This window comes from Ceratotherium simum, chromosome 2 (genome assembly GCF_057802395.1).
Source record: "Ceratotherium simum simum isolate JZ-2026a chromosome 2, ASM5780239v1, whole genome shotgun sequence".
NCBI lineage: Eukaryota > Metazoa > Chordata > Mammalia > Perissodactyla > Rhinocerotidae > Ceratotherium > Ceratotherium simum.
The window spans coordinates 43,061,173-43,088,726 of NC_141901.1; the positions used below are offsets into that span (position 1 = coordinate 43,061,173).

General features: G+C 44.0%; 2 protein-coding genes across 2 annotated transcripts; one reads left to right on the plus strand and one right to left on the minus strand.

Moving 5' to 3' along the window:
* Nucleotides 1–8,598: 8,598 nt before the first annotated feature.
* Nucleotides 8,599–9,018, minus strand: LOC101387921 (protein S100-A8-like). The gene is made up of 2 exons (XM_004436315.3): nucleotides 8,878–9,018; nucleotides 8,599–8,727 (listed from the first exon to the last, which is right to left on the minus strand). The coding sequence occupies exons 1-2, from the start codon at nucleotides 9,016–9,018 to the stop codon at nucleotides 8,599–8,601; spliced, it is 270 nt and encodes an 89-aa protein (XP_004436372.1).
* Nucleotides 9,019–23,799: 14,781 nt separating this feature from the next.
* On the plus strand, nucleotides 23,800–26,689 carry LOC101390592 (protein S100-A9-like). Its single transcript, XM_087419372.1, has 3 exons — nucleotides 23,800–23,847; nucleotides 24,205–24,366; nucleotides 26,302–26,689. The coding sequence occupies exons 2-3, from the start codon at nucleotides 24,220–24,222 to the stop codon at nucleotides 26,569–26,571; spliced, it is 417 nt and encodes a 138-aa protein (XP_087275498.1). The 5' UTR covers nucleotides 23,800–23,847; nucleotides 24,205–24,219; the 3' UTR covers nucleotides 26,572–26,689.
* The last annotated feature ends 865 nt before the right edge of the window (nucleotides 26,690–27,554 follow it).

Sequence of the window (27,554 nt, forward strand, 5' to 3'; positions counted from 1 at the left end):
CTTCCATCCCTTCACTCTGAGCCTATGTTTGTCTTTAGAGCTGAGATGGGTCTCCTGGAGGCGGCATATTGTTGGGTCTTGTATTTTAATCCATCCAGCCATTCAGTGTCTTTTGATTGGTGAATTCAATCCACTTACATTTAGAGCAATTATTGATATAAGAGGGTTTAATTCTGCCACTTTAGCTTTCGTTTTCTGGTTGTGCTGTATTTCCACTGTTTTTTTCCCCTTGTATTTCTGTCTTCTATTTTAGATTGGTGGATTTCTGTGATGTTTTTCTCCGTTTCCTCTTCATTGGTGTTTTGTGATCCTGCTGTGATTTTTCGTTTTGTGGTTACCATGAGGTTTGTGTAAAAGATGTCGTAAACGAGATGGTCCTTTTTCTGCTGATAGCCTCTTATCTCAGTTAGCCTATGCAAGCTCTTTTTCCTCTTTCCCTTTAATGTTTTTTTTTCCACAAATATTCACTTTTGTGTTCTGAGTTTGTGAGAAATTGAAGTGGTTGCAGTTACTTTTGATATTTTCTTTCCATTTATAGTTTATGTTTGAATTGTTTACTAACTTATTCTGATATAGAGTTGCAATTTTCTGATTCTTTCTGTCTATTTATCACCTTTCTCAAAACTTTGTAAACTTTTCCCTTATTGTTCCAGGTAGGAGAGCTCCTTTCCACATTTCTCGTAAAGCAGGTCTAGTGGTGATGAATTCTCTCAGCATTTGTTTGTCTGGAAGACTTTATTTCTCCTTCATATCTAAAGGATAACTTTGCTGGATAGAGTATTCTTGGCTGATAGCTTTTGTCTTTCAATATTTTGAATATATCATTCCACTCTCTCCTCGCCTATAGAGTTTCTGCTGAGAAATCTGCTGATAGCCTGATGGGGGTTCATATGTAAGGCATCTTCTTCTCTTTGGCTGCCCTTAATACTCTTTCTATGTCATTGACATTTGACAGTTTTAATAGAATGTGCCTTGGAGAAGGTCTGTTTGAGTTGAGATAATTAGGATTTCTATTAGCTTCATGTACTTGCACGACCAGTTTCTTCACCAGGCTTGGGAAGTTTTCAGCTATTATTTCTTGGACAAAGCTCTCTGGTCCTTTCTCTCTCTCTTCTCCTTCTGAGATACCCATTAGCCTCATGTGGCTTTTCCTAATTGAGTCCAATATTTCTCATCGAATTTCTTCAGTTAAAAAAACTTAGCTATCTCTCCTCTTCCATCTGAACCATTTCTCTATTTCTATCTTCAAGCTCGCTAATTCTCTCTTCCATGTGGTCTGCTCTATTTATTTCCAATGCTTTGTGCTGTATTTTTCATCTCATTAATTGTGTTCTTCATCTCCAAAATTTCTTTCTTTTTTTTTTTAGAGTTTCAATCTCTTAGGTGAAGTAGTCCTTCTGTTCATTAATTTTATTCCTGAAGTCATTGAACTGTTTTTCTGAGTTTTCTTGTAACTCATTGAGCATCTTTATGCCAGCTATTTTGAATTCTCTGTCAATCTGGTCTCAATCTTCTGTGACTTCAACTTTGGTTGCTGGAGAGTTGTCATTTCCTTTTTGTACTTTTATTTTATTATAGAATCTTCATGGTGTTTGATGAGTTTTTCCTCTGCTGATACATTTGTGGTATTAAACATCTTGCTCATTTGGGTAAGGTTTTAGTTACTTTTATTTTGAGCTGCTTCTGGTTGTAATTTGAGAGCCTGCACTTTCTGCCCTCCACCACCTCTGCTAGAGGTATTGTCAGTGCCCACTGTGTGCCCCTTGTTCCTCTGAGGTTGCTGATGCCTTACTGCTTGCCACGTCACTGCAGTTGTGGGTGTTGCCACTGGGGTCACAAGTCTGCAAGTGCCTCTGCTGCTTCTGGGATCACCTGGATCTCGTGTTCTGTCATTGGCTTTCCATGGGCTCGGGTGCTGCAGTGACAGTTACCACCTGTGCTGCTACTTCTGGGTTATCCGGGGATGCTTCCAGCACTGTTGCCAGAGGTGCAGGGTTCATGGGTGTTGCTGCCACTGCCTGAGGCCTGGGGTCTTGTATGCTGCCCCTGCTGTTGGCAGGGCTGTTGTCTGGGCTGCCACCACTAGGGGCCAGATCATGGGTACTGCTTTGGCTCCTGAAGTTTCAGGTCCTAGATGTCTCCTGTCAATGATGAGGAAGGGATAGGGCCTCAGCTGTGATCGCTGCTGCTGTTCCTGCAGCGTCTGGTCTCTGTCTCCACAGCTCTTTTTGAAACCTTAGTTCAGGGCACCACCACCAGTGCTGGGTTATCTATGTTTTGCATCACAACTGCTAGGGGAGAGGGGCTGTGTTGCCAGCACCACTGTGTTCCCTGAAGCCTCAAGTCATGGGGACCACCCACTACCACTGCTGAGGGAAAGGGAGGGGCTATGCTGCAAGTGCTGCTGCTCCTGTAGCCTCTGGTCTCCAGTGCTAGTGTGCTTTTGAAACATCCGGTCAGGGCACCACCACCACTGTTGGGCGTATCTGCATTTTGGATTGCCAGTGCAAAAGGAGGGAGAGAAAACTGCTCACCTAGTTCCACTGTTTCTTTGAGGTACTGTCCACACCTTCAGATGTACAGATGTATGGATACTCAGGCATTCTAGTGTTCTGTGCAGGGAGTCCCTTGTGGTCAATGGCTGTCCTCCTGGTTGTAATGTAGAAGGAAGAAACAAAGGGACCAACTCACTCTGCCTTGATGCTGACGTCACTAACTTTCTTTGCCTTTAAAATCCCCTGACTTTTACTCCCTAGCAGGACACTATTTGCATTTCTATCTGAATCTGTGCTCCGCAAATTGCAATTCTTTGATCTCAAATAAACACTTTGCCTCTTAAACTGGTTTCTGTTTCTGCAGGTTGACATACGGTGTCAGAAAGTGGGACCCGAAGCGATCTCACCTTCATGGACTGGCATCCCCTGGAAAAGTGTTTGGTGCCAACAGGGGCCCCCTTGTGTGGTCAGCTGCTTCCATGGACAGCCGACTCCTCTGATCATGGGACCTCTCAGGCTCAGACCTCCCTCCTCTTTGGTTGAGGTTATTGCCTTTGTTTGGGATTCTGGGGGCAATAGCCCAATCAGAAGTGGATCAACCAGGAAACAGTTTTCACCAAGCTGCTCACGGCTATTGACATCTGGAAGAGTTTCCCTGTGTGGGCCACCTTATGGCGGCTCATGGCTGTTGCCGTTTGCAAGGGCTTCTCTGTTTGAGTTGGCCATGGCTGCTGCTGTCTGAGGGTTTATTCCCTATCTGGTGAGTGCTAAAGTTCTGTCTTTTGTGTTGTTTGTCAAAACAGCCATAGCCAGTGGGTCAGAAGCACAGATAACAATCTGGGGCTTGCAACTGGTGTCTCTGTGTCTCTTTGTCCGGGCATGCTTTAACATGGGAATTTCATCTTCTAAAAGTTCCCCATGAGTTCCTCCTTCGAGAATTCTATCTGGGTTTATATTTAAGAACTGCAGTACTTCCTCTTGTAAATTTTTGTCCCAGTAGACCGATAATACTAAAGATGATTTAAAATTACAGTGTCCAGTATGGGGCTCTTTTGAGCTTCTGGAACTTTTCTTTTCTGCACACTAGATTGGAGAACAGTGGATTTAAGACCAGAAATAAGATCTTTAATTTCTAAAGAATGAAGCGGGCCACGTTCCCGCACACCTACTCAAAAACTATGGTCTTGGATGCTGTAAATATTTACAAAGAACAGCAAAATCTTACTAGGCTTTTTTTCATGTCTTTAGACCTTGGCTTGGCAACCGTCATGTTGGTGGACCCAAAATGTGGTAGGACAGAAATGTAGGTTGCACCCCATTTGTGGCCAGATGTGGCTGGGCATAAATGGGGGTTAATCTCCATTTGTAGCTAGGATCCTAACAAACTGCTGCCAATTATACTGACCATTAGAAAGAATGTTCCAATTAAAAAAAACATTTAAGAAGTTCAGTGAAAATCAATGTCTGCAAAATTCCAAAATAGCCTTATTGAAAATTTCATTGCAAAATGCTAATAAAATTCAAGAGGTACTTAATGCTAATAAAATATAAGAGGTACCTAAAAGAAAAGACTATATAAAAGTACATTAAGTTAATGCCTTTACAGACAGCCCCATATCTAGCTTTAAAGGAGGGCCCCTTATGGGCTCCTCCCAGAATAAAGAGACTCTGAGAGATTTTCTGGTAAAGTACTATGGTATTATTGTAAACAAATAAGGAGAAAATTATATTAAAAATTAACGGAGTTGTTTAATACTGCCAGAAATATTTACTGTTTCTCCCAGCTGAAACCTGACAGGATATTTGAAAGGATTGAGTAATGTATGATCAGAAATTTGGCCAAATTGGAAGCTGAAATTCAGAGCCTCCTAGGAGTTATTTTTCTGGCTTTCCTCCCTCAGCTAAAATAAAACTATGTACCCAGAGGGAAAGAAACAAATTAAGGATAATGTAATTGTATAGGTATGTCAGGCCTTTGGTAAGCAACCAATCTCTCCTGTTTATCTCAAAAAGCTTGTAACCTCTGTGGGAACTCTTACCTAGACCATTCCCGATTCCTAAGTATGGTAGGAAAAAAAAGGAGGAAAGAAGCTTTTGGAGATGCAGACTGCTATAGAAGTGCTCTAGCCCCCAAAATCTAAGAAAACGTTAAAATACGGAGGCTATAAGATGTCTGTTTGCATCTGTCTCTGTGTTTATGTGCATCTATATACACAAGTGATAAATATGTGTCATTTTCTACCTCTGGATAGTATTATCAAGACTAGTTTATGAGAGTGTTCTATTTAATTGGCTTAAAAACAAAGTGCCGTATAAATTGAAAGTACTCTCAAAAAGAAATATGGCAGAACCTAACCCAAATGTTTTTCAAGTTAATGTGAAATAGAATAATCCTCAGTAAGTAAAAGCTTATTTAAATTTGTTGGTTTGATTGAAATAGGCATGTCTTCAGAGTTATCAGCACTGGATATGATGCAGACATGCAGCCTTTATTCTACCTGGGTTTATTAGTCATATAAACTCATGTTATCCCTGTTACAAAATTAGTAAGCTATAAAAATAATAACTTAGAATGATAGCGGATTTTGTCTAATGCTTTATAAAGTTGCTGTAGGCAATCTAAACATTATTATTAAGAACAAGTAAACTAAATAGATGACAGTAAGACAATAAGTTTTTGGCGAACTTTTAAACAATAATTGTGTGTTATGGTGTATGTGTTTAAAAATAACCTCAAAACCTTTTGGTAACTCGAAATCTTAGAGGTTTGTTAAATTAAGTAAAATGAGAACAATTTATTAGACTATCTAGATCATTTCCAAATAAGATAAAAATTTAAACATTAATTACTAAACATAGGTTTATCTACATTTGGCTTCTTCTAACAGAAAAACAAAGGATGCTTGGGTCTATTAGTAAACATGTCTTGTGCCACATTAAAAAAATTAATGCTATGAGAAAATGTATGTTTTCACTAAAGAAGGTATAAAGAATGGAGATTTTCTTTTTTTAAGAAAGTAAATTTGTCCTAAAGCAAAACTGTTTATGGGAAAGAGTAAAGGACAAATTCTGAATGTAAAAAGAAAGTTATAGAAGATTCGTGGAAGAAGAACCGTGAGAAAAGAGTTTTGTATGTGATCAAGTTGGCTAAGATTGAAATGAATTTAATTAAAAAATGAGTTTTAATCTCAAAAGTAAGCTGGTACATAATTGGAAATTGTTATTTTTCTCTTGAAGGACAGTTTTCTTGTTCTTTTAGTCTACTCTTGATAAAGAAATTACAAAAGCTTTTTCTTTATCTTTGCATAAGTCTGTCTAAAGTGCAAAAATTCTATGTTTTGTCAAAATAATTTACTATGTTCAGAAAGCTGAGGTCTCTCTGTTAAGAGATCTAAGGTTTTTAAAAACTGCTTAACTCTGTGTTTGCCTTTCACACCTTTTTTTGTCACTTTGGTTAAACTGGTAGCTAAGCATTCTTTCACAGAGACCTATGATCCTATTTGACCAACTGTTTTAAGATCTTTTGATATGTTTGACTAATTTCCCAAAATTCAAGTTCAAAAGAAAAATCTTTTTTTTTTTTACCTGAAAGTAAATTGAGCATTTCCAGTGGGTCCCTGAGACTTCCCAAAGAATTTGTTCTCTCTTCCTATAAAAAGGGAGATATTAAACTGATTAGGCTTATTTGGGATGTGAGATTGCATGGGAAGCATTGTCACATAAGTGATGCTAAGCCTCCTTTATGGATGTCCTTGTATGCATGTATGGTATTACTATGTGTTCTAAAAACTATGTGAAATTCCTAAAAATCTGTTATGTCCTATTATAATGTGATCAGTCACAATTCTAGTTATTATCTTAAATTTTGTATGTCACAGAAATAACCAAATTTCCTTGTCAATTGCATTGTCATCAAATTTTTAACCATGCCACTTTAAGTCTTCTGCCATTTACAGACAGTTATTGTTTTACTCTGATGCCTTTGCAAATATGTTTTATCTTCAGAGAGAATCATGGAAAGGACTCTGACACTTACGTTAGAATACAGGTTTCTGATAAACTTTTAGATCATAAATCTGAACTGGGTAAGAAATTATGGAACTCTAACAGAGAGACTGATGGCTTCATAAATCTGCTAACAAAATATCAAGAACAAATATTAATTACATGGGAATAAATGGACTGAAGAGGATGATTTTATGTTTTTTCTTGCAGATTTGAGGAAATCTTTTCTCTTAAGCTATCAACAATTTGGTAAGATATACCTTTGTGAACAAAGGTGAAACATTTACTTTTTCTTTCTACCTGATTCCTCTAGAATTCAGAAGACTTCAGGAATCACCTCCTAGGTTAGGTCTATTCTCCAATTTGGACTTAACATTTTGTTTATTTTTATAGGAATTTTTGTTATTGTAAAACTTTGTCTCTTTTGCATAGCTCAATGTTATAAAAACACCACTCAGATAATGGTCGCTCAGTGCTTTGAAATGATTCCTAAGGCTTTTGAACCTTCTTCACCTGAGAAACCCTTAGGAACCACAGACAATATTTGCCCTTAAAGGAGCTTGATGATAAGGCTTTTCTCTGCTCTAGAACTCTTGTTGTTCAAGTGTGGCTGAAGGCTCCTAGGGAAACTACTTTTCCTCCTATGTGAGACATGACATTCCAAGAATGAGCCTTCCTGGCAACAAGGGACCAACAGTGTCTGGATAGCTGATCAGCACTGCTTTCAACTGGTTGATCAGTGATGTTTTCAAAGAAAGATCTTGCTCAAAAGGGGAAAATGTCAAAATTGACGACAATGGAGCCATTTTAAAATGGAGTTGGAATTGCCTTTGCAGAGAAACTCCTTAGCTGTCTTGAACCTTGGACTAGGCCAAACTTTTGCACTGGCCAAAATGGAAATTGTTTTACAAGCAAGCAGGAGAACACACATTTTGATCACAAAGACTGAGGAATGTGGACTTGCTGAAGATAGCATCAACAGTCAATCAATATTTAACCAAAACTAGCTCTCTGCCTCCAACTTAAATTAAAATTCGTTGCAATAAAATCTCCTGTCTTTGTCTTAACAGCCTCTGAATTTTACTCCCAAGTGGGACATTATTTGGCTTTCTACCTGAGTCTGTGCTCCCCGAATTGTAATTCTTAGATCCCAAATAATGCTTTACTTCTTCAATTAGTTTCTGTTTTTGTAGGTTGTTAATGGAAACTCAGCTTGGGGGTTGGGTTCTGGTGAGAGGTGGCATCCACCTGCTGGCCTCATCATTTGCCCAGGCCCTTGGACAATCCAGAGTAATGATAGGAAGGTTATTTTAGATAATTCATTGATCACCAGAGCATTTACCCCACAGAGCAGCAATTGAGTACCCTACTCTTTGAGTTGAGTTCTACTAATGTATTGGCCTTTCTGCCCATTCCTTTATTATTTAATGAAGTTGTGAAGTGTGAGCGGAGAAAGAGTTTCCAAAATCTCTAAGGAAATTACAAGTGTGGGACCAGGAGGTTATTGCTGTACCTAATGTAGGACTCTCAACATCCACCTACAGTCACACCACACAAAGAATCAGTCTCTCTAGGTCTCTCTGTATCTCTGTTTCTCTCACTCTGTCTCTCTCTCTCTCTCACACACACATACACACACTTTTATGTAGTTATCTCCCTAATTTCCCAATAGTCACATCTACGACATTTAGCTGGAAATTAAAATTTAGTTTAGAGAACTCTATGTGTTTTCCTTACGTCACCCTATTCCCATATCACCCATTTGGGAACAAGTAGGAAAATCATCAGCTACAAGGTCTTGGACTTTTTAGAATCCTTAAGTCTTGGAACCAATGACTCAGGAAGAGACTCAGGGATAGTTTGGGGAAAACATGGGGAGAAAACAGACAGTGGGAAGCACTGAAGGTTCCCAGAGATGGGGAGCAGGAGACAAGAGAGGCCTGTTTTTCCTCCTTTGGGGTTTCCAATCCTCCCTCTGCACGCCAGGAACCTCAGTCCACAAGAGAAAAGCAAGAGACCAAGAGAGGCTTGAGGTATCGACTACTTTATTGTTCCATAGGGACAAGTCTAGGGTCCAGCCCCAGCAGCCACCACTCTGCTACACCTGGTGGCTCTTTCTATGGGCTTCCAGGCCCACCTTGATCACCAGGATGAGGAACTCCTCGAAGTTAATGGCACCATCTCTATTGACGTCCAACTCATTGAACCACGTATCTGCATCCTTTTCCTGTCAAGGTTGAGGAGAAAGAAGCCAGAATGTAAAGATCTGAGGGAGATCTGAGACCTGGGTGTCTCCAGAGGGCAGCATGGGGGAGAAGTGACCCAGCACCTCATCAGAGCCAGGCAGAGAACCCCGACCACAGCAGCCGCTCCTCACCTTTGTGTAGTGAGGACACTCTGTCTCTAACAATCTTTTCAAGTCGTCCTTATAGACGGAATGGTAATTCCCTTTCTTCAGGGAGTACTTGTGGTAGACGTCAATGAGGGAGTCCATGGCCTCCTCCAGGTCTGTCAGCATGGTGCCCAAAGATTTGTCCTAGCTGGAAGAGAAAGCAAAGGGGATTCCAGGGTGTGGTGGTGCCTCTGCCCACAGCAGAGTGAAGACTAAGGGGTTACTCAGAAGGTTCCTACTCCAAGTCATGGCTTTGTCCCTGGCTTGCATTATCCAAATAACTAAACCCAGCAATGGCTACAGCTATGATGGGAAAGGGTGGGATGATATGGATACTAGTGTGGGAAGGTGTAGGGTCACACACACACACACACACACACACACACGAGTACATGCTAACTCTCCCTCACCCTCTGCCCAAGAAAGGCTCAGCTTGGGAAACAAATATGCCCTCACTCAGAAATGCTAAAGGACTCGGTTCCTTCTTTGCCCCAGTCTCACTGTCCTCCTCAGAGCTCTGGATTTTGGTCCAGACTACCCTCAGCTTTGTCTCTCCCTGTCATACGAGGCTGTTCCACTCCTTGGCCCTCCCTAAAGGAAGGCCAAAGTGTGGGGCAGTCGGGGATGATCCCACTTACCAGGTCTCTCTGAAACAGAGTTGACAGAGGATGCGCAGGTTTAAATGTCAGCTCCCTTTTATAGCGTCTGGGCTTGGCCAGCTTCCTGGTGTCTCAGGCCAGTCAGAGGCAGCTGCTCCCTTCCAGAGTGGCTACGCCTCTGGTTTCCCAACCAGGCTAATGGGGCAATCACTGTCCAGAATGAAAATTTCTGATGGGGGGCGGAGGTTAGAGAGGTGAGTGGAAGACGGAAGGCGTTTGCTAGGCAGCAGTGCCCAGCAGGAAAAACCAGGAAGAGGTCATGGTGAGGACTCCTTTTGTGGGCCACTGGCAACCCCTGGCTTGGCCAACAAGCATGCCCACTCCTGAGTCCTCCCTCCTGGTGATGATTCTAATCCAGTGCATTGTGCCTTCTCTGTGGGTCTCTGAAATGGAATTGAAGTTGAACGCTTCATTTTGAGTATATGCGTATAAGCATACCCCTCCATGGTTTCATCAGATTCTCAAAAGGGTCCAAGACCTCGAAAAGTTTAGGAACATTTGTTTTAGCTGCTGGGTTGTAGTAAGGAAATGGGGAGTATTTCTATTATTGTTGTTGTTTTGTGTGTGATTGGACTCTGTGGGGACGTGTGTTGCTTAAGGACTAAATCAATTTCTCTCCTGCTGCCCACATCCCTTCACAGCTCTCCTGCTCTGTGAAGCTGGTGGTGCCCTTGCCCCGGGAGATGGAGGCTGGCTTCGGGTTCCTTTGCGTGTACGAGGCACTTGGTCGCTGCATCAATACAGCAGGGACCCTTCAACCCTGTCTGGGATGATTGTGTCCTCCACCCTAGGCTCCTGACTTGAGCCAATTTCCTCATGTTTGTGGCAATAGTCATAAAGGGCATGGTCAGGATCTGGAATTGGGCAGTTGGTGTCTAGCAGCTGAACAAAAGAGCTTATGCCAATGGAAATGCCTTCCCCTACATCCCTCCACTTGGGAGCCAGAACTATTCTGGTTGGGTCCAGATACCAGCCTGTCTTCTGGCCTCTTGACCTGGGGAATTCAGCCTAAATTTAAATGGGCTGATGAGGGGAGGTAAAGCTACAAACACTTGTTGGGCTCCTGTTGGGTGTCAGAGTGGAAGGAAAAAAACTGTCTCAAACCTGGAAGAAGACAAAATGGTGGTTTGTTCTCATGCCAGATTCTGTCTGAATAGAAGCAAGTCCTTGCTGCTTGCTAATCTTCCATCATCTGGCACTTTTGGGAAATGGAATATGGTCGGCACAGTATATTTGATTAACAAGTCACAGTGGATAAAGAAGTAGACAGTTTATATCTGCTTGATGGGTGATATGATACCACAGCCTGTAGAGATGTTAAACCTCTAACTGTTACGGTTTTTGCTGCCCTGTAGAAAGTTAAAAGAGTCTTCTATCTAACTTAAGAACCTTACTTAGGCATTCCTTTCCTGACTAAGTTTCTAAATTATCAAATATTCTTCAAACCAGCTTTTAAAAATATTCTTTGCTGATTCTCTCATAAATGAATTGAAACAAGACTTTTGACATGAGCCCACTTAATTTGCTGATAATTTTGCTTTTTGGCAGTAGACTTTGGGATAGCCAATCTTATTTACTTCTTGCAACAACCCACCAAGAAAGGTAATTACTATTTCCATTTTGCATATGAGGAGATTCAGAGAGGTTAAAGCCTTGACCAAATTTACTAATCTGGCAAGTGTCAGAGCAGGATTAGATCCTCAATGTCTCCACGCAACAAACCATAGTTAAGACACAAAGGTGCTCTCTTCTAGCTGGTTTCCATCCTGTTTGCAGAAGACCAACGCATCTTCGGCCAGTCTTTCTGGCCTCTGTATCCTCATCCCCTGCAGGGGCTCTGCCATTCATGAGTAAGGAGCAAGGCACAGCAGGTGCCAGAAGGAACTTCCTTCTTGGGCCCCCCTCCTCTACCAGGACTTCACCAGGCATGCCTCAGGGCCTGGACTACTGTGGGTTTTTTCCTGGTGTGAGCAATCCTCCAGTCAACGATCAGAGAACAAGAATGTTGGCATTCTGATTTCCCTAAGCTTTTAGGTGTTGTCCCAGTAACAACTCCCCCTCCCTTCCAGGGTGGGGAGACTTCCTTCCAGTCTGAGGAGGTGTGGAATATCTCAAGCTAACAATTCTCTTATTTGCAAAATCACGGTCTGAGCTGGCTGTCAAGGCCAGGGCACAGGCCTTTAGCAAAAGGCCTCTTTCAAAGGATCTGTACCCATCCCTCTTTCAGTGGCCAGGAGCCTCTTCCCTTTCCTCCAGAATAGGCCTTGTGAGCAGCAGAAAACATGGCGCTATCCTGCAGCCAAAGCACATGTAGAGGCTCGTCATCGACCCAGCCAAGCAAAGGCTCCATCCAGGTCAGCTTGCTCAGCAGCTTGTTTGGCTGTGGCACAGTTTTTGGCAGTGCTTTCTAGAGGGAAATATCTACCCAAAATACGATGCTCTGGATTTCTTTCTTTCTTTTTTTTTTTTTTTGTTTATTGCAGTAACATTGGTTTATGACGTAAAAATTTCAGGTGTACATCATTGTACTTCTATTTCTGCATAGATTACATCATGTTCACCACCAAAATACCAATTACAACCCATCACAACACACATGTACCGAATTATCCCTTTCACCATCCTCCCTTCCCCTCTGGTAACCACCAATCCAATGTCTGTCCCTATGTGTTTGTTTATTGTTGTTATTATCTACTACTTAATGAAGGAAATCATATGGTATTTGACCTTCTCCCTCTGACTTATTTCACTTTGCATTATACCCTCAATGTCCATCCATGTTGTCACAAATGGCTGGATTTCATCATTTCTTATGGCTGAGTAGTATTCCATTGTGTATATATACCACAGCTTCTTTATCCATTCGTCCCTTGATGGGCACTTAGGTTGCCTCCAAGTCTTGGCTATTGTGAATAACGCTGCAATGAACACAGGGGTGCTTGTACCTTTACAAATTGGTGTTTTCAAGTTCTTTGGATAAATACCCAGCAGTGGAATAGCTGGATCATATGGTAGTTCTATCGTTGATTTTTTGAGGAATCTCCATACTGTTTTCCATAGTGGCTGCACCAGTTTGCACTCCCACCAGCAGTGTATGAGAGTTCCCTTCTCTCCACATCCTCTCCAACACATGTTGTTTTCTGTCTTGTTAATTATAGCCATTCTGACAGGCGTGAGGTGATATCTCATTGTAGTTTTGATTTGCATTTCCCTGATAGTTAGTGATTTTGAACATCTTTTCATGTGTCTGTTGGCCATCTGTATATCTTCTTTGGAGAAATGTCTGTTCAGGTCTTTTGCCCATTTTTAAATTGGGTTGCTAGTTTTTTTGTTGTTGAGATGCATGAGTTCTTTATATATTTTGGAGATTAAGCCCTTATCAGATGTATGGTTTGCAAATATCTTCTCCCAATTGTTAGGTTGTCTTTTCGTTTTGTTGATGGTTTCCTTTGCTGTGCAGAAGCTTTTTAGTTTGATGTAGTCCCATTTGTTTATTTTTTCTATTGTTTCCCTTGCCCGGTCAGACGTGGTGTTTGAAAAGATGTTGCTAAGACCGATGTCGAAGAGTGTACTGCCTATGTTTTCTTCTAGAAGTTTCACAGTTTCAGGTCTTACATTCAAGTTTTTAATCCATTTGGAGTTAATTTTTGTGTATGGTGTAAGGTCAGGGTCTACTTTCATTTTTTTGCATATGGCTATCCAGTTTTCCCAACACCATTTGTTGAAGAGACTTTCTTTTCCCCATTGTATGTTCTTGGCTCCTTTGTCAAAGATTAGCTGTCCATAGATGTGTGGGTTTATTTCTGGGCTTTTGATTCTATTCCATTGATCTGTGTGTCTGTTTTTGTGCCAGTACCATGCTGTTTTGGTTACTATAGCTTTGTAGTATATTTTGAAATCAGGGAGTGTGATACCTCCAGCTTTGTTCTTTTTTCTCAGGATTCCTTTAGCTATTCGGGGTCTTTTGTTGTTCCATATAAATTTTAGGATTCTTTGTTCTATTTCTGTGAAAAGTGTTGTTGGAACTTTGATAGGGATTTCATTGAATCTATAGATGGCTTTAGGAAGTATGGACATCTTAACTATGTTAATTCTTCCAATCCAAGAGCACGGAATATCTTTCCATTTCTTTGTGTCTTCTTCAATTTCTTTCAGAAATGTTTTATAGTTTTTGATGTACAGCTCTTTCACCTCTTTGGTTAAGCTTATTCCTAGGTATTTTATTCTTTTTGTTGCAATTGTAAATGGGATTGTATTCTTAATTTCTCTTTCTGCTACTTCGTTGTTAGCGTACAGAAATGCAACTGAGTTTTGTATGTTGATTTTGTATCCTGCAACTTTACCATATTCGTTTATTACTTCTAAAGGTTTTCTGGTGGATTCTTTAGGGTTTTCTATATATAAAATCATGTCATCTGCAAATAGTGACAGTTTCACTTTTTCCTTTCCAATTTGGATCCATTTTATTTCTTTCTCTTGCCTGATTGCTCTGGCTAGGACTTCTAGTACTATGTTAAATAGGAGTGGTGGGAGTGAGCATCCTTGTCTGGTTCCTGTTCTGAGAGGGATGGCTTTCAGTTTTTCACCATTGAGGATGATATTAGCTGTGGGTTTCTCATATATGGTCTTTGTTTGTTGAGATACTTTCCTTCTATATGCATTTTATTCAGAGTTTTTATCATAAATGGATGCTGGATCTTGTCAAATGCTTTCTCTGCATCTATTGAGATGATCATGTGATTTTTATTCTTCATTTTATTAATGTGGTGTATTACGTTGATTGATTTGCGAATGTTAAACCATCCCTGCATACCTGGAATAAATCCCACTTGATCATGGTGTATAATCTTTTTAACGTATTGTTGTATGCGATTTGCTAGTATTTTGTTGAGGATTTTTGCATCGATGTTCATCAGTGATATTGGCCTGTAATTTTCTTTTTTTGTGTTGTCCTTGTCTGGTTTTGGTATCAGGGTAATGTCAGCTTCGTAGAATGAATTAGGGAGCTTCCCCCCACTCCCCAATTTTTTGGAAGAGTTTGAGAAGGATAGGTATTAAGTCTTCTTTGAATGTTTGGTAGAATTCCCCAGGGAAGCCGTCTGGTCCTGGACTTTTATTTTTGGGGAGGTTTTTGATTACTGTTTCGATCTCCTTACTGGTGATTGGTCTATTCAAATTCTCTACTTCTTCTTGATCCAGTTTTGGAAGGTTGTATGATTCTAAGAATTTATCCATTTCTTCCAGATTGTCGAATTGGTTGGCATATAGCTTTTCATAGTATTCTCCTATAATCTTTTGTATTTCCGAGGTGTCTGTTGTAACCTCTCCTCTTTCATTTCTGATTTTACTTATTTGTGCCTTCTCTCTTTTTTTCTTGGTGAGTCTAGCTAAATGTTTGTCAATTTTGTTGATCTTTTCAAAGAACCAGCTCTTGGTTTTTATTATTTTCTTCTATTGTTTTTTTGGTCTCTATTTCATTTATTTCTGCTCTGATTTTTATTATTTCCCTTCTTCTACTGATTTTGGGCTTGGTTTGTTCTTCTTTTTCCAGTTCCTTTAGGTGCATTGTTAGATTGTTTATTTGAGATTTTTCTTGTTTGTTGTTAGGCCTGTATTGCTATAAACTTCCCTCTTAGAACCGCTTTTGCTGTATCCCATAAATTCTGGCATGTCGTATTTTCATTTTCATTTGTCTCCAGGTATTTTTTGATTTCTTCTTTGATTTCTTTGTTAACCCAGTCGTTGTTCAGTAGCATTTTGTTTAATCTCCACGTATTTGTGGCTTTTCTGATTTTCTTCCTATAGTTGATTTCTAGTTTCATACCATTGTGGTCAGAAAAGATGCTTGGTATTATTTCAGTCTTCTTAAATTTATGGAGACTTGTTCTGTGGTCTAATATGTGATCAATCCTGGAGAATGTTCCATGTGCATTTGAAAAGAACGTGTATTCTTCGGTTTTTGGATGGAATGCTCTGTATATATCTACTACGTCCATCTGTTCTAGTGTGTCGTTTAAGGCCAATGTTTCCTTATTGATCTTCTGTTTGGATGATCTATCCGTTGGTGTAAGTGGAGTGTTAAAGTCCCCTACTATTATTGTGTTACTGTCTATTTCTGTTTTTATGTCTGTTAATAATCGCTTTATATATTTAGTTGCACCTACATTGGGTGCGTAGATATTTATAAGTGTTATATCCTCTTTTTGGATTGTTCCCTTGATCATTATGTAATGCCCTTCTTTGTCTCTTTTTACAGTTTTTGTTTTAAAGTCTATTTTGTCTGATATGAGTACTGCTACCCCAGCTTTCTTTTCATTGCCATTTGCGTGGAGTATCTTTTTCCATCCCTTCACTTTCAGTTTGTGAGTGTCTTTAGGTCTGAAGTGTGTCTCTTGTATGCAGCATATATATGGGTCTTGTTTTTTCATCCAGTCAGCCACCCTATTCCTGTTAATTGGAGCATTTAGTCCATTGACGTTTAAAATAGTTATTGATAAGTATGTACTTACTGCCATTTTTTAACTTTCTTTTTTTTTTCTCATTGTTTTAGTAGTCCTTCTCTGTTCCTTTCTTCTTCTATAGAGAATTGATGGTCACTTTAGTTTGACCTCTGTCTGAAAGCTGCACTCTTAACTCCCTTCCTCCCTCCTTTTATGTTTTTGATATCATATCTAACCTCTTTTTTGTGTATTTGTATCCATTACGTTCTGATCATGGAAATAGATAATTTTTCCTATTTGTGGTCTTCTCTTTTCCCCTTAAATCAGTCCCTTTAACATTTCTTGTAACACTGGTTTCTTGGTGACAAACTCCTTTAATTTTTGCTTATCTGGGAAAATTTTGATCTCTCCTTCCATTTTGAATGATAACCTTGCTGGGTAGAGTATTTTTGGCTGTAAGTTTTTTCCTTTTAGCACTTTCAATATATCATGCCATTCTCTTCTAGCCTGTAAGGTTTCTGCTGAGAAGTCAGCTGATAGCCTTATGGGGTTTCCTTTGTATGTAACTTGACATTCTCTTGCGGCTTTTAGGATTCTGTCTTTATCTTTAATTCTGGACATTTTGATTATGATGTGTCTTGGTGTGGGCCTCTTTGGGTTTATCTTGTTTGGGGCTCTCTGTGCTTCCTGTACCTGGATGTCTGTTTCCTTCCTTAGGTTAGGGAAGTTTTCATCTATTATTTCTTGAAATAGATTCTCTGCCCCCTTGTCTTGCTCTTCTTCTTCCGGGACACCTTTGAGCTGCTCCCAGCGGCCGTGAAGCTGGCGGCTTGTGAAGGCGGCGTTTTTCCTCTCCAGAAGGGAGTCTCTGCCTCTTCCACCTCAGTTAGGATTGTCCGTTGTTGCAGGAGTTCCTCTTATGCAGTTTTCAGTTCTGTCTCAGGGGTAATTTTTCCATGAGTAGTTGTAAATTGGCTGTGTCCATGGGAGGAGGTGAGTTCCGAGTCTGCTTACGCCGTCATCTTGACTCCCCAACCTGCTCTGGATTTCTTTCCTGCTTTTGTCTTAGAACCCTCCATGATCAGGTGTATCTATTAAGAACTAATCATAAATGTCGCACTTAATGGAGAAACGTTGGACATTTCTCTCTAATGATGGGAAGAAGAGAGGAAGCTCCTGACACACAGGGGACAATTTCCCCCCACCACCCTTGAGTTCTTTTGGCTGGTCTAATGATTAAATTCACACAAGACAGATTGACAGGAGACAAAAAACCAAATTTAATTTGTGTGTACAGAGGTCCCATAAAAATGGGATACAAGAAGTGACCAAGGCAAGCAGCTTTTATACTTTTTAGAGAAGAACAATGAGTTTGTAAGTATTGAGAAGACAAAGAAACTTAGGCTTTGGTTGCTTGATTCATGAGAATCCGAAGCAGAGTTTGTTGATACAGCCTTCTTGTTCCTGAATTCCCCATCTCTGGCTATCAGAATGTCTCTCTACCTCCTGTGCACAGAAGGCATGTTTTCACAAGGAAGATATATTTCCTGCTTTCAAGGGGAGACAGAGGATCGTCAGAGTGCCCTTTTTGCACTAGCTGTTTCTCAAGTAACTTTAATTCCAAATAATCAATATGCCACTGTGGCACATCTTGGGGGAGTCTGCCCTGAGCCCCCACACACCCATTACCATTTCTATTTAACATTTGTATTGGAGGCCCTAGCCAGTGTTATAAGACAAGAAAAATAAATGAGAAGTAATGGGAGCTCTGGAGGCATTGGATGCATGCAATAAATGAACACCCTGCAGGGCACTCTCGTTTCTGCGTTTCATTGCCTCCTTCTTTTCTCTTTCTGAATAACTGCTACTTTTGCAGATTTTTTAGGAATGTGGCCCAGCCAAGTTGGACTAGTTCTTCCCCTGAGTCTATGAATGTCTTCACTGGAAAGCACATTTACTTGCTGGTAACTCTTAGTTTTCTCTGTAGGCTGAATGGGCTTTCCCACAGCCTGCATCTGGAACATCAGGCTTGGAGCAGGACAGGTGGTCCCACACTTTAGGACTCTGGAGACATGAGCTACTCTGAGTCCCCTCCTCTAGGACAGTGTTCAGAGATTTAAAAATTCATAGCGTGAGGCGTGGTCCTCAACAATCATTTCTGATGCGCTTCCCTCTTCTGTTATCTGTTCTGGGTCTCACAGAGAATTCACTTTTCAACAAATTCAAAAACCGCTTTACTTGCCTTCTTTTTCCTCTTGAATATTCTGCTCAAGAGTTTGCGGGTGTCCTGTAGGAATCCTTCAAGCCCAGCTCATCCCAGCACTGACAATTGATAGTCAACATCACATCAGCCCCATCCACCAACCTTGTGACACCATTACAGCTAGTATCTTAGAAAGTAGCTGGATCCAAATCTGGGGAGTCGATTGTGTTCCAGAGGAGAGTCTTCCATGGAACCCCCAAATGTAATAGTATGGTTTTATTAATCACTTATAGTAAGTTTTTTATTTGTTTTTTGAAGGGAATGATTCACCCTGAGCTAACATCTGTTGCCAATCTTCCTCTTTTATTCTTCCCTCCTCAAAGCCCTAGTACATGGTTGTATATGCTAGCTGTACATCATTCTAGTTCTTCTATGTGAGCCACCACCAGGGCATGGCAACTGACAGACAGGTGATGTGGTTCTGCGACTGGGGAGTGAAGCCGGGCCGCCGAAGTGGTGAGCGCTGAACTTGAACCACTAGTTCATCAGGGCTGGCCCAGTCCTGCGTCTTTTATTTTCCCAGTTAGTTGCTCATGCTCCCACATCTCCTATTAGGAAGATGCTTAGGAACTCCTTCTTGAACCAAGGGCTCCCTCAGTCCACTGGGGCTGTGGGGATCAATTATGCTCTCAGAACTAGGGGCAGACAGCAGTGGTTGCCTCTGTTTTCTATAGGACTGATGTTGAAGGTCATCCACACAATTCTGTAGAGGATGCTTGTCTATCCAGCTGCTGGGGCGGCTCTATAAAGCCTAGGCTCAGCGGTGCCCTGTGGTGAGTACAAGTTCTGCTCTTTTGAGTTCCTATTCTGATGCTCAGGCATTGTTACCCAAAGCACAGGGAAGGCTGGGTCTGGAAGAATTTCCATCAGCAGCTCTTATTGTCCCTGTGTCTCCTTTGTCACTGGTGTGCTGTCCCTTTTCTCTCACGGTAAATTGACTTCAGGAAACTTCTTGCCAGTGGTTCTGGGGGGCACAATATGTGTCTCTTACGTCATCTCTCCAGGAGATTTCTTTCCCCCCAATTGGCTAACAGCACTGCTGATTGCACACTGGGGATCTGAGAGCAGGCATCTCAACCCTACTGTCCAACAGAGCAAAACAGAACTGCTTCAAGATAGCTCTCTGCCTTGTCTACTCTGAAAAACTTGCTGCAATTCTCTAACCAACAAAACCATTCCCATCTGGTCAAGCATCTGTTTATATCTGCCAGTAGATAGTCTCTGTCATAAACCTTCCTTGCCCCAAAATGCCTATGGAGTCCTTTAAAAAAAAAGAAAAAAATTGCTTTATTGAGATATAGTTCACATACCACACAATTCACCCATTGAGAGTGATGTACAATCCTTTTAAGAGGATAGTCAACTCTTTCCAAATCATTCTGCAAGAGCAAGGAATGTGTACATTCCCAGATGCCAGTTCACTGTGAGGGTGGATTCTCCTGGGGCACCCCAGGCACCCTGCTGGGAATACGAATGAGGAGGCTATTTCCTGCTACCTCCTTCAGGGCAGTAATTGCTTACTTTGATACACCATCTCCGACACCTGCGACATCAGAGCTGGGGCCTGTGCTCTGGCTGGGCTCCCACTCAGTCTAGTGGCATGTCTGATGGTCCTGGCCGCCCTGGGGGTGAACAGCTCCTGTTTTAAGCTTTAAGCCAGTGGTGTGGTGATTTGGAGTTGGACATAGTGTGGGCTGATCCCCAGACTAAGTCTTCACCCACCTCATCTGCAGAGTCATAGCCTTCCCCAGTTCTGGGGCTCCTGCAGGCTGGGAAGGGGAAACCCTTGTTCTCTGCTGAGGAGACTCTCTCCCTCTCCTCATTCTTTGTGGTGGGATTTGGGCTGGGGGAGCAAAGCCCTTCACTGACTTCCTTTTGGATGAAGATTTGAAAGGTGTCTGTCCACCTTTCTTGTCCCTGAGTTTTTACCACCTTCTCCTACTGTTTCTGCAGCTGGGGGCGGTCGGCGGCCTTTGTTTTAACTAAGCTGAATCCTTGTGTGTGGGGGAGCTCCATGGTCTCCTCTCCTGTGGGCATTAACCTTAATCTCTGGAATTCTAAAGGCAGATTCACAGAATGAGGTCAGGTCACCCGAAAATGGTCATCTTTCCCATAAGTATAGTGAAAGCATGGCCATTTTTCTTTTTTCAAGGCTCTTAGAGGTTGTCTCAGAAACAGCCCCTTCCCAGACCTGAGCTTTCAAAGATCCCACTGGATTCACGTTCTGAGTGGAACTCAAAGTCCCAGTTGGTGCCTTGGCCTGTACATGGCTCTTAGCCGCTTTCTCAGACAAGCTGTGTCCCTCTCTCTTTTCCCTCTTGCTATGGACCAGAGCCTTCTCCTCTCTTCTGGAATCAGCCTCGGTGACTCCAGGAGACCCCTTTGTGAAGGGGGCCCTGCCATGACTCGGCCTGCCTGGTGTACCGTTGTGTCTGACACCTTCTCCAGGAGCTTTCTGGAGCACAAGATCTGTCAGCATCAATGTCTTCCCAGGTTTCTAGGGAATCCAACTGGGGCCACATAACTCTTCATAGCTCCAAGCACACATTGTGTGGCCTCTGCTTCTCCACCACGGTTATGGAGGCTGTCTCTACATGAAGCCCATGAAGGTCCTGCGGGCCATCTCACGACCTCCTTCATCTCTGCGTTTCTCTGACGCCTGCCAGTCTTACAATTTTCACCCATATTCCCAGTCCTGCCTGGAATGCCTGCTCCCCAAGCCTATACCTGTCAAGTCCTGTCAACCACACCCCTCCTGGCACCTCATTGGCCCCAAAGTCTCCCCTGGGGTTTGTTTCTGAGCCACGGGGCATCCTTATTCCCAGAATATTGCGGCCCCCTGTGGGGCAGCCCCTTCTTGTCCAGGAAGAGACTCAGCGTCTGAAGAAATTCAGAGTCTGAGGTAGAGACGCTAACAAATCATTTTGGAAGCACACCTGACTCCTCTGCCTGCCTGCCTAGCTATTTCAGAGAATTCAACTTTATAGCAAACAAAAAATTTTTTATTTCCCTTCTCTGCTTTCTGGAATATTTTGCCAATCACTCGATATCTATTCAGGGGACTAAAAGCATCCAGTAGATTCGCAGGAGTTTGTTGTTTGATTTTCTCTTATAATGAACTTACATGCTCCACAGAGTCTTTTGTGTGTCTCAAACTGATACGGAATGTAGTAGTAAAGGGAGGGAGAGAAAACCAAGCAGAAGTGAGCATCCTGCAGGGTTCCTCCAGCACAGTCTCACCCCCTTTGAGGAGATCCTCAGAAGAGGCGGTGCCATCACTGTTCAGTGGGTAGAAAGTTACAGGTATAGTACAAGAGGCAGAAGGCCTAGGAATGTGCTGGTCGACATGGCACCTCTAGTGAACAGTACTGTAATGTGCACTTAAACATGTGTCAAGAAGGTGGCTCTAATGCCACATGTTCTTGCCCCAAAATACAGAAAGAGAAAGAAAGAGACTCAGGAGACTTAAGGAGGTGATGGATGTGTTCATTACCTCGATTGTGGTGACGGGATCACGTGTGTTCACATACGTCCAAACTCATCAAATTGTAGACAATAAGTATACGCTGTTTTTTGTATGTCAATCACACCTCAATAAAGCTGTAAACAAAATAGAGTTAATTTCACCTGAAAAATAGAAAGGATGCAGTGACCATGAACAGACACCACACACTGAGTTTCCTGACAGGATCACAGCCTTGTGTCAACATCAGTTATTTAAATCTGGAGAAACAAAGCAGCCTGTGATACTGAGTAAGCGGGATGGGATTCCAAAATATAATTGTGAGATAATTCATCATCTCAGAATAAAAAGACAATTACATGCATCTTAGTTTCCCCATCAATTGCTCATGCTCCTACCTGTCCAGTTTCTCCTCTTGCAGTCTCCCCAACCCCTGAATCATGCAACACCCCAGGAGATTTCTTCCCCCATTGCTGGGATGTGTTCTGCTTCCAATACCAAGTGGGGCAGGGAACTGAGTCTGACTCAGCTGTCCCCTAGAGCAATTCCTTCTCATGCTGTAACGTGTGACTGCTGAAGCCTGGCCGTGCAGTTTCAGGGATGAATCTAGCCCACTGTTGCAGGGCCACAGTGCAGAGGTGGTCCAGGGCCATGTCCAGGCCTCAGTGGTGCCCACGTGGGGCCCGGAGCCTCTGCTCGGTTCTGTTCATGTTGCTGTGGTAACAGGACTAACACAAAGTGTGCAGGGAGTTTGTGGTGTTGAATGGAGGTCACCAGGTTAGACTATAAAGATTTTATTTCAGAGGCCTTGATAACCTCTTCCTACCCAGCACTTGGATAGGTCACGCTGTCCAACTTGATAGCTCTTTCTAGCCACCAAGTTTGGGAGTTGTGATGTGAAAGTGAAGGAAGGCTTAGGGGAATTGCTGTCTCCGTTCATGAAAACCCTGGGATCCTCTGTGAAAATCAATCCAGTGATAGCTTTGTGGGCCAGAAGAACATAGGGAGGGGTCTTCTTCCCCTTAGTCTCCCTCCCGCCACAGACAGAATAGATCATCTTTAAGTTGACATTCCACTTTCCCAAACCAAGGAGAATGCTCGTAAGCTATCTGTTCAAACCACAAGAAGCAACGCCTCAGCTTCCCTGGCCCTCCTTCCTCTATCCCCAGCCTACCAGGGAGCCTGTTCAGACTCTGTCTCCCCCAGACTGTAAGCTCAGTGAGGGTGGGGCTGTGTCTATCTCATTCATGGAAGCTTCCACCAATGCCTGGCCAGCCAGTGACTAGCTGATCTGAGGATCCAAGAAGTGTTTGCCAGGTGAAAGACTACACACTCCCTCTCTCCTCACCATTGTTCAGAGGTTAGAGCCAATCTGGGGCTCTCTCCACATCACCAGGATGGAATCCCTTTAGACTCAGAAGCTCCCATTCTTTAAAGCAACGAGACCCTTTTTGTCTCTCTCCTTGCTTTCTTGGGCCCAATTCTTGCTATGTCACAACCTTGCTCAGGTCCCTCTCTGGACGTCAGTTTCTTCCTCTGCAACATAAGGGGGTTGACCACCTCTGAGGGCCCTTCTAACCCTGATCACCCCAATGAATCTAGGAACCCCACGCCAGCCACTCGCCCTCCTCAGAGCACTTATCACAGAGCCAAGCAGGCTCAGAAAGGCTCCCTCAACCTCATTGGCCTTCTCGCAGGGGGAGGCAGAGGGGTTGGGCACCCTGGGCGTCCTCACCGACCACCAGCCACGGCCTAGCACAGGTGGGAAGGCACGATCTCAAAGTGGGCAGGGAGAGCAGGCTGCCAGAGGACAGACAGCTTGCTGGCTTGCTCAGCGAGGGCAGGGAGGGGTTGGGGTGGAGTAGAAAGGAACTCATCAACCAGTTTCCTCCCAAACCAGCTGCAGGCCAGGGCCAGGAATTTCACAAAAAAGCAAAAGGAGCTTTGTGAACATTACCTGCCCCGCCCCAGTCCCCTTCTGGGCATTGACAGCCCAGCTCAGGGTTACTACACTGCTCACCTGTGAAGCAATCTTCCTGTGAGAGGGCTGAGTGTCTCAGCCAGGGACGGCCTATAAATGCAGGGCCTGCACGGCGCTGTCAAACCCCTCTGTGTGGCTCCTTGGTGTGGGTAAGTGAGCTGCCAGCTACCCAGGGCATGAGCTGGCCTGCCCACTTTCTGTACTCCCTCACCCATCTTCCTTTCAAACCCTCCTTCTGAACTCCCCTTCCTGATTGACCTGCCCACTCTAAAGCTTCCTTCACATTTTCTTAGATCATGTTCTCCTGGAGCCTTCTGTCCTCAGGTGCTCTGCTATTTGGCATTCTCCAGAGATTCTAAACACGATTCTCCATGTGTGCGACAGGCCATCTCCTAGATCAGTTGCAGCCCATGCTTTCTTTTTATTCTGTGTTGCCCCCTTCATTCCTGCCAGAAGCCAAAAGCCTTTTCTTCTAGGCACCTGAACCCTTGCTTCTCCATCCTCAGACAGACTGCAGGAAGATGGCGGAATTGTCGGAGATGGAGAGGAGCATAGAGACCATCATCAACGTCTTCCACCAGTACTCTGTGCGGCTGGGGCACCCGGACACCCTGAACCAGAAAGAATTCAAACAGCTGGTGCAAAAAGAGCTGGAAAACTTCCTCAAGGTAGGGCTGCATTCCTGGCAGGCCTGGCCCTGGCTGGCAACAGTCTGGGCTCAGGATGGAGGATGGGGTACAATCTGCAACTGTCGAGGAGAAAATTCTGGTTCCTTCAACCCACCCTCCCGAGGTAGCCGGGCCCCTGTCACTGGATGTGCTCCAAGTTAGATGGCCTGGAAGAGTCAGTAGAGACTGACTGGCTAAACATATGCTGTGTGCCAGGTCCTGTCCTGGGCAGGGGCAAGTAGTGGCGAAGAGAGACCCACAGTCCAAATGGAAGAGACTCACAGCAAAGATGTTGACGAACCAAGAGCACAGATAAATCCAATGCCAACAAGTATCCAAAAGACAACAAGTGAGGGTGCTGTGGGTGACGTTGGCTGGATGGGGAGAGGTGACTCTCTAGGTGAACAGGAAGGGCCCTGCTGAGGAGATGACATTTGAGTCGAGATGGGGATGTTGAGGAGGGAAGCAATTGAGGAAGACCCTTGGCAGAATCCGAGGAGACTCCAAGCCTCAGATGGGATTCGGAGGAGAAAGCTGAGAGGGTTTTCTAATCTGAAGGGTCTGTGGTAGGAGTCATGTGCATGGGGAAGCACCCAGCCCAGCACTGCATGTACAAAACCTCTCAGTACCAGGTAAGTTTATTTCCCTGGTCTGAAAACGATTAGGCAGTTCTAGGACAAAGGAAGATTAGTTCCACAGGATCTTTTAGTTTTCTTCATAAATGTGGGGACTTTGGGGAAACAGAGGCCTGGAGTAAGAAGGGTGGGACACTGTGTCCCAGTCTCAGTCCTGATTGTGGAGCAGGTGGCCAGCCCTCCCTGGAGCTCCTCCTCACCTTGGAAAGGTGGAGAAGCACTGCAGTAGGAGGTATTGGGGATGCTGACAGCTCCCCATAGGGGTGGATCTCAGCAAGCAGGACGCTGGCTCAGGGCAGACAAGGGAGGGTACAGCAAGATGTTGTGTGGGCAAAGCTTTTTTTCATGTGATCCCTACACTCACCTCATGCCCCCACATCCTCTGCCAGAAGCAGAGTGATAGGTCACAGGGGAAGCTGGAACCTGGCCCATGGGCTGCTCGGGAGTCAGTGCTCTTGCCGGGCGGCGATGGCTAAAGTGCAGTAAAGCAGACCATGGTGAAGCGCTGCAGGAGCGAGAAGGGCTGGGAGATGAGCTGGACACCCCAGGTTCTGGGGAGTGGGCTTAGCTGAGGTGCCCCCGCCAGTGGGTGGCAAAGCCAGAACCAGCTGGAGCTCCCTTCTGCCACACTTGGACCCCTCACCTCACCTCTTGTCCCCCTTGCATACTTTGTCAGTCCCTTTGAGGTCCATGCAGTACCCACTCTGCTCTCCGTCCCCACACAAGATCAGAACAATCTTGTTTTCCTCGAGTGCTTCCCACGGTGCAGGTTGAAGTGAGTGTCACTAATTAGTGACCCCAAGAGGGCAGGGAGAGGAGGGAGCCAAGGAGACAGGAGTGGAGGGAAGGGGACAAGACGGCTCTGAGTCGGATCAGAAGGTGCATTTCCAGCATCTTCTCACAAGTCTCATCAATCTGCAAAAGCTAATGAACCTTTCCAAGACAATTTCCTCAAGGAGTATGCCAAGTCTCCTGTTAACGTTGTTTGAGGGCCCAATGAGGTAACATTTCTATCCTTTCTAATTGTGTGACCTCAGGCAAGTCACTTGACCTTACTTTGTCTTCTATAAATGGAGAGAATCACAGCCTCTGACTTGTATGCGTGATGAGTGGGAAAGTGTTTGGCACATGCTCAGCATCTGCTAAGCTGTGGGTGCTCAGCCGTGGTCATTTTTAGTATTTGAGTTGAGGCTCAGGGGCCAGGTGTCCCTGTGCCTTTGCCATTGGGTCATGGGCTGTGTTCCCTGTCCCCAGCCCTGGCCACGGCCAGCCCTGACCATCCTGTTTCCCTCTCCCACAGAATAAGAAGAAGGATGAGAAAGTCATAAATCATATCTTGGAGGACCTGGACACAAATGTAGACAAGCAGCTGAGCTTCGAGGAGTTCATCGTCCTGGTGGCCCGGCTGACGGTAGCCTCCCATGAGAAGATGCATGAGAATGCCCACAATACAGAAGGCCATAAGCATGGGGCAGGCCTCGGGGAGGATGACACCCACCATGATGACAGCCATGGAGACCATGGCCATGGTCACGGCCACAGCCATGGAGGCCACGGCCACAGCCACTAATCAGGAGGCCAAGCCATGCTGCCTCTGCCCAACTAGGGCCACAGTCCTGTGTGCCACATTGCCTGAGCTGTGGGCCTGGGGGCTGTGGGATGAAATAAAGTCATCCTCTAAGCCAGTGCTCTGCATGCTTCTTCCATCATCCCCTTCCCAACCTGTCCTTCCAGGAGGTCTGGGCATTAGACAGCCCTGCCCCTTAACTGGGACTCAACCATTTCACTGGATAATAACAAATGGGAAGCAGTGATAATGTGGGTCTGTTCTGAGCCCTTGGGTTCACCTCCCTGACTGTTTCCTCACCTCTGACTTCAGGCCCCACTGCTCAGGTCCCAGTCACCCTGACCCAGCTTAAGACAACCTGTCCAGCCTGTCAAATTGGCCCTTGTCACTATAGAAAGCAAAAGGGGGATATCGCTTCCCCTCCACATGCTAGACACACCCCCACCCAGCCCAGACCCCCTCTTCACCAGGATATTCACACAACCTTCTCTCTCCTAAGAGACCCTTATTCCTCTGGAAGTCTTCCAGAAGTGCACGTAGACAGGGCTGTGTCTGAGGAGCAATACTGGAGTCTGGGCAGTGGGAACAAGGATGCATTGGGTGTGTTTACCCACAAGTCGAGTTCTGGATCCATGGGAGCAGTTGGGTGTCTCTCAACAGACCTAGGAAGCTCACCATGGATACCGGGGCAGATGCGCATGTGGATGAATGTCTAGGAGTCTGGCCCCAGCATTCAGCCCTAGCAGGTGGGGAGAGTGAGAAGAGCACCTGTCTTCTGCTTAGAAGAAGGAGCTCCAATCCTGCTCTGCAGCTAAAATGCTCAGCCACCACTATGAGGAGGTGGGACTCTGGGTCCAGAGAGCCTTTCCGGACTAAAGATTCCAGCAAAAAGAAGACTGACAGATCAGTGTTTCGGGGAACTATAAAAAGACTGACAGCCATCCAGCCCCTATGTTACAAATGAAGAAAACCAGGCACATAGTGGA

What these genes read in the sequence shown, in the direction of transcription:
- LOC101387921 (XM_004436315.3), bottom strand. Translation starts at nt 9,018, where the DNA reads ATGCTGACAGACCTGGAGGAGGCCATGGACTCCCTCATTGACGTCTAC. An exon ending in AGTGTCCTCACTACACAAAG is followed by an intron (nt 8,728 to 8,877) that starts GTGAGGAGCGGC and finishes CAACCTTGACAG; the next exon opens with GAAAAGGATGCAGATACGTG.
- LOC101390592 (XM_087419372.1), top strand. Translation starts at nt 24,220, where the DNA reads ATGGCGGAATTGTCGGAGATGGAGAGGAGCATAGAGACCATCATCAAC. An exon ending in AGCTGGAAAACTTCCTCAAG is followed by an intron (nt 24,367 to 26,301) that starts GTAGGGCTGCAT and finishes CCTCTCCCACAG; the next exon opens with AATAAGAAGAAGGATGAGAA.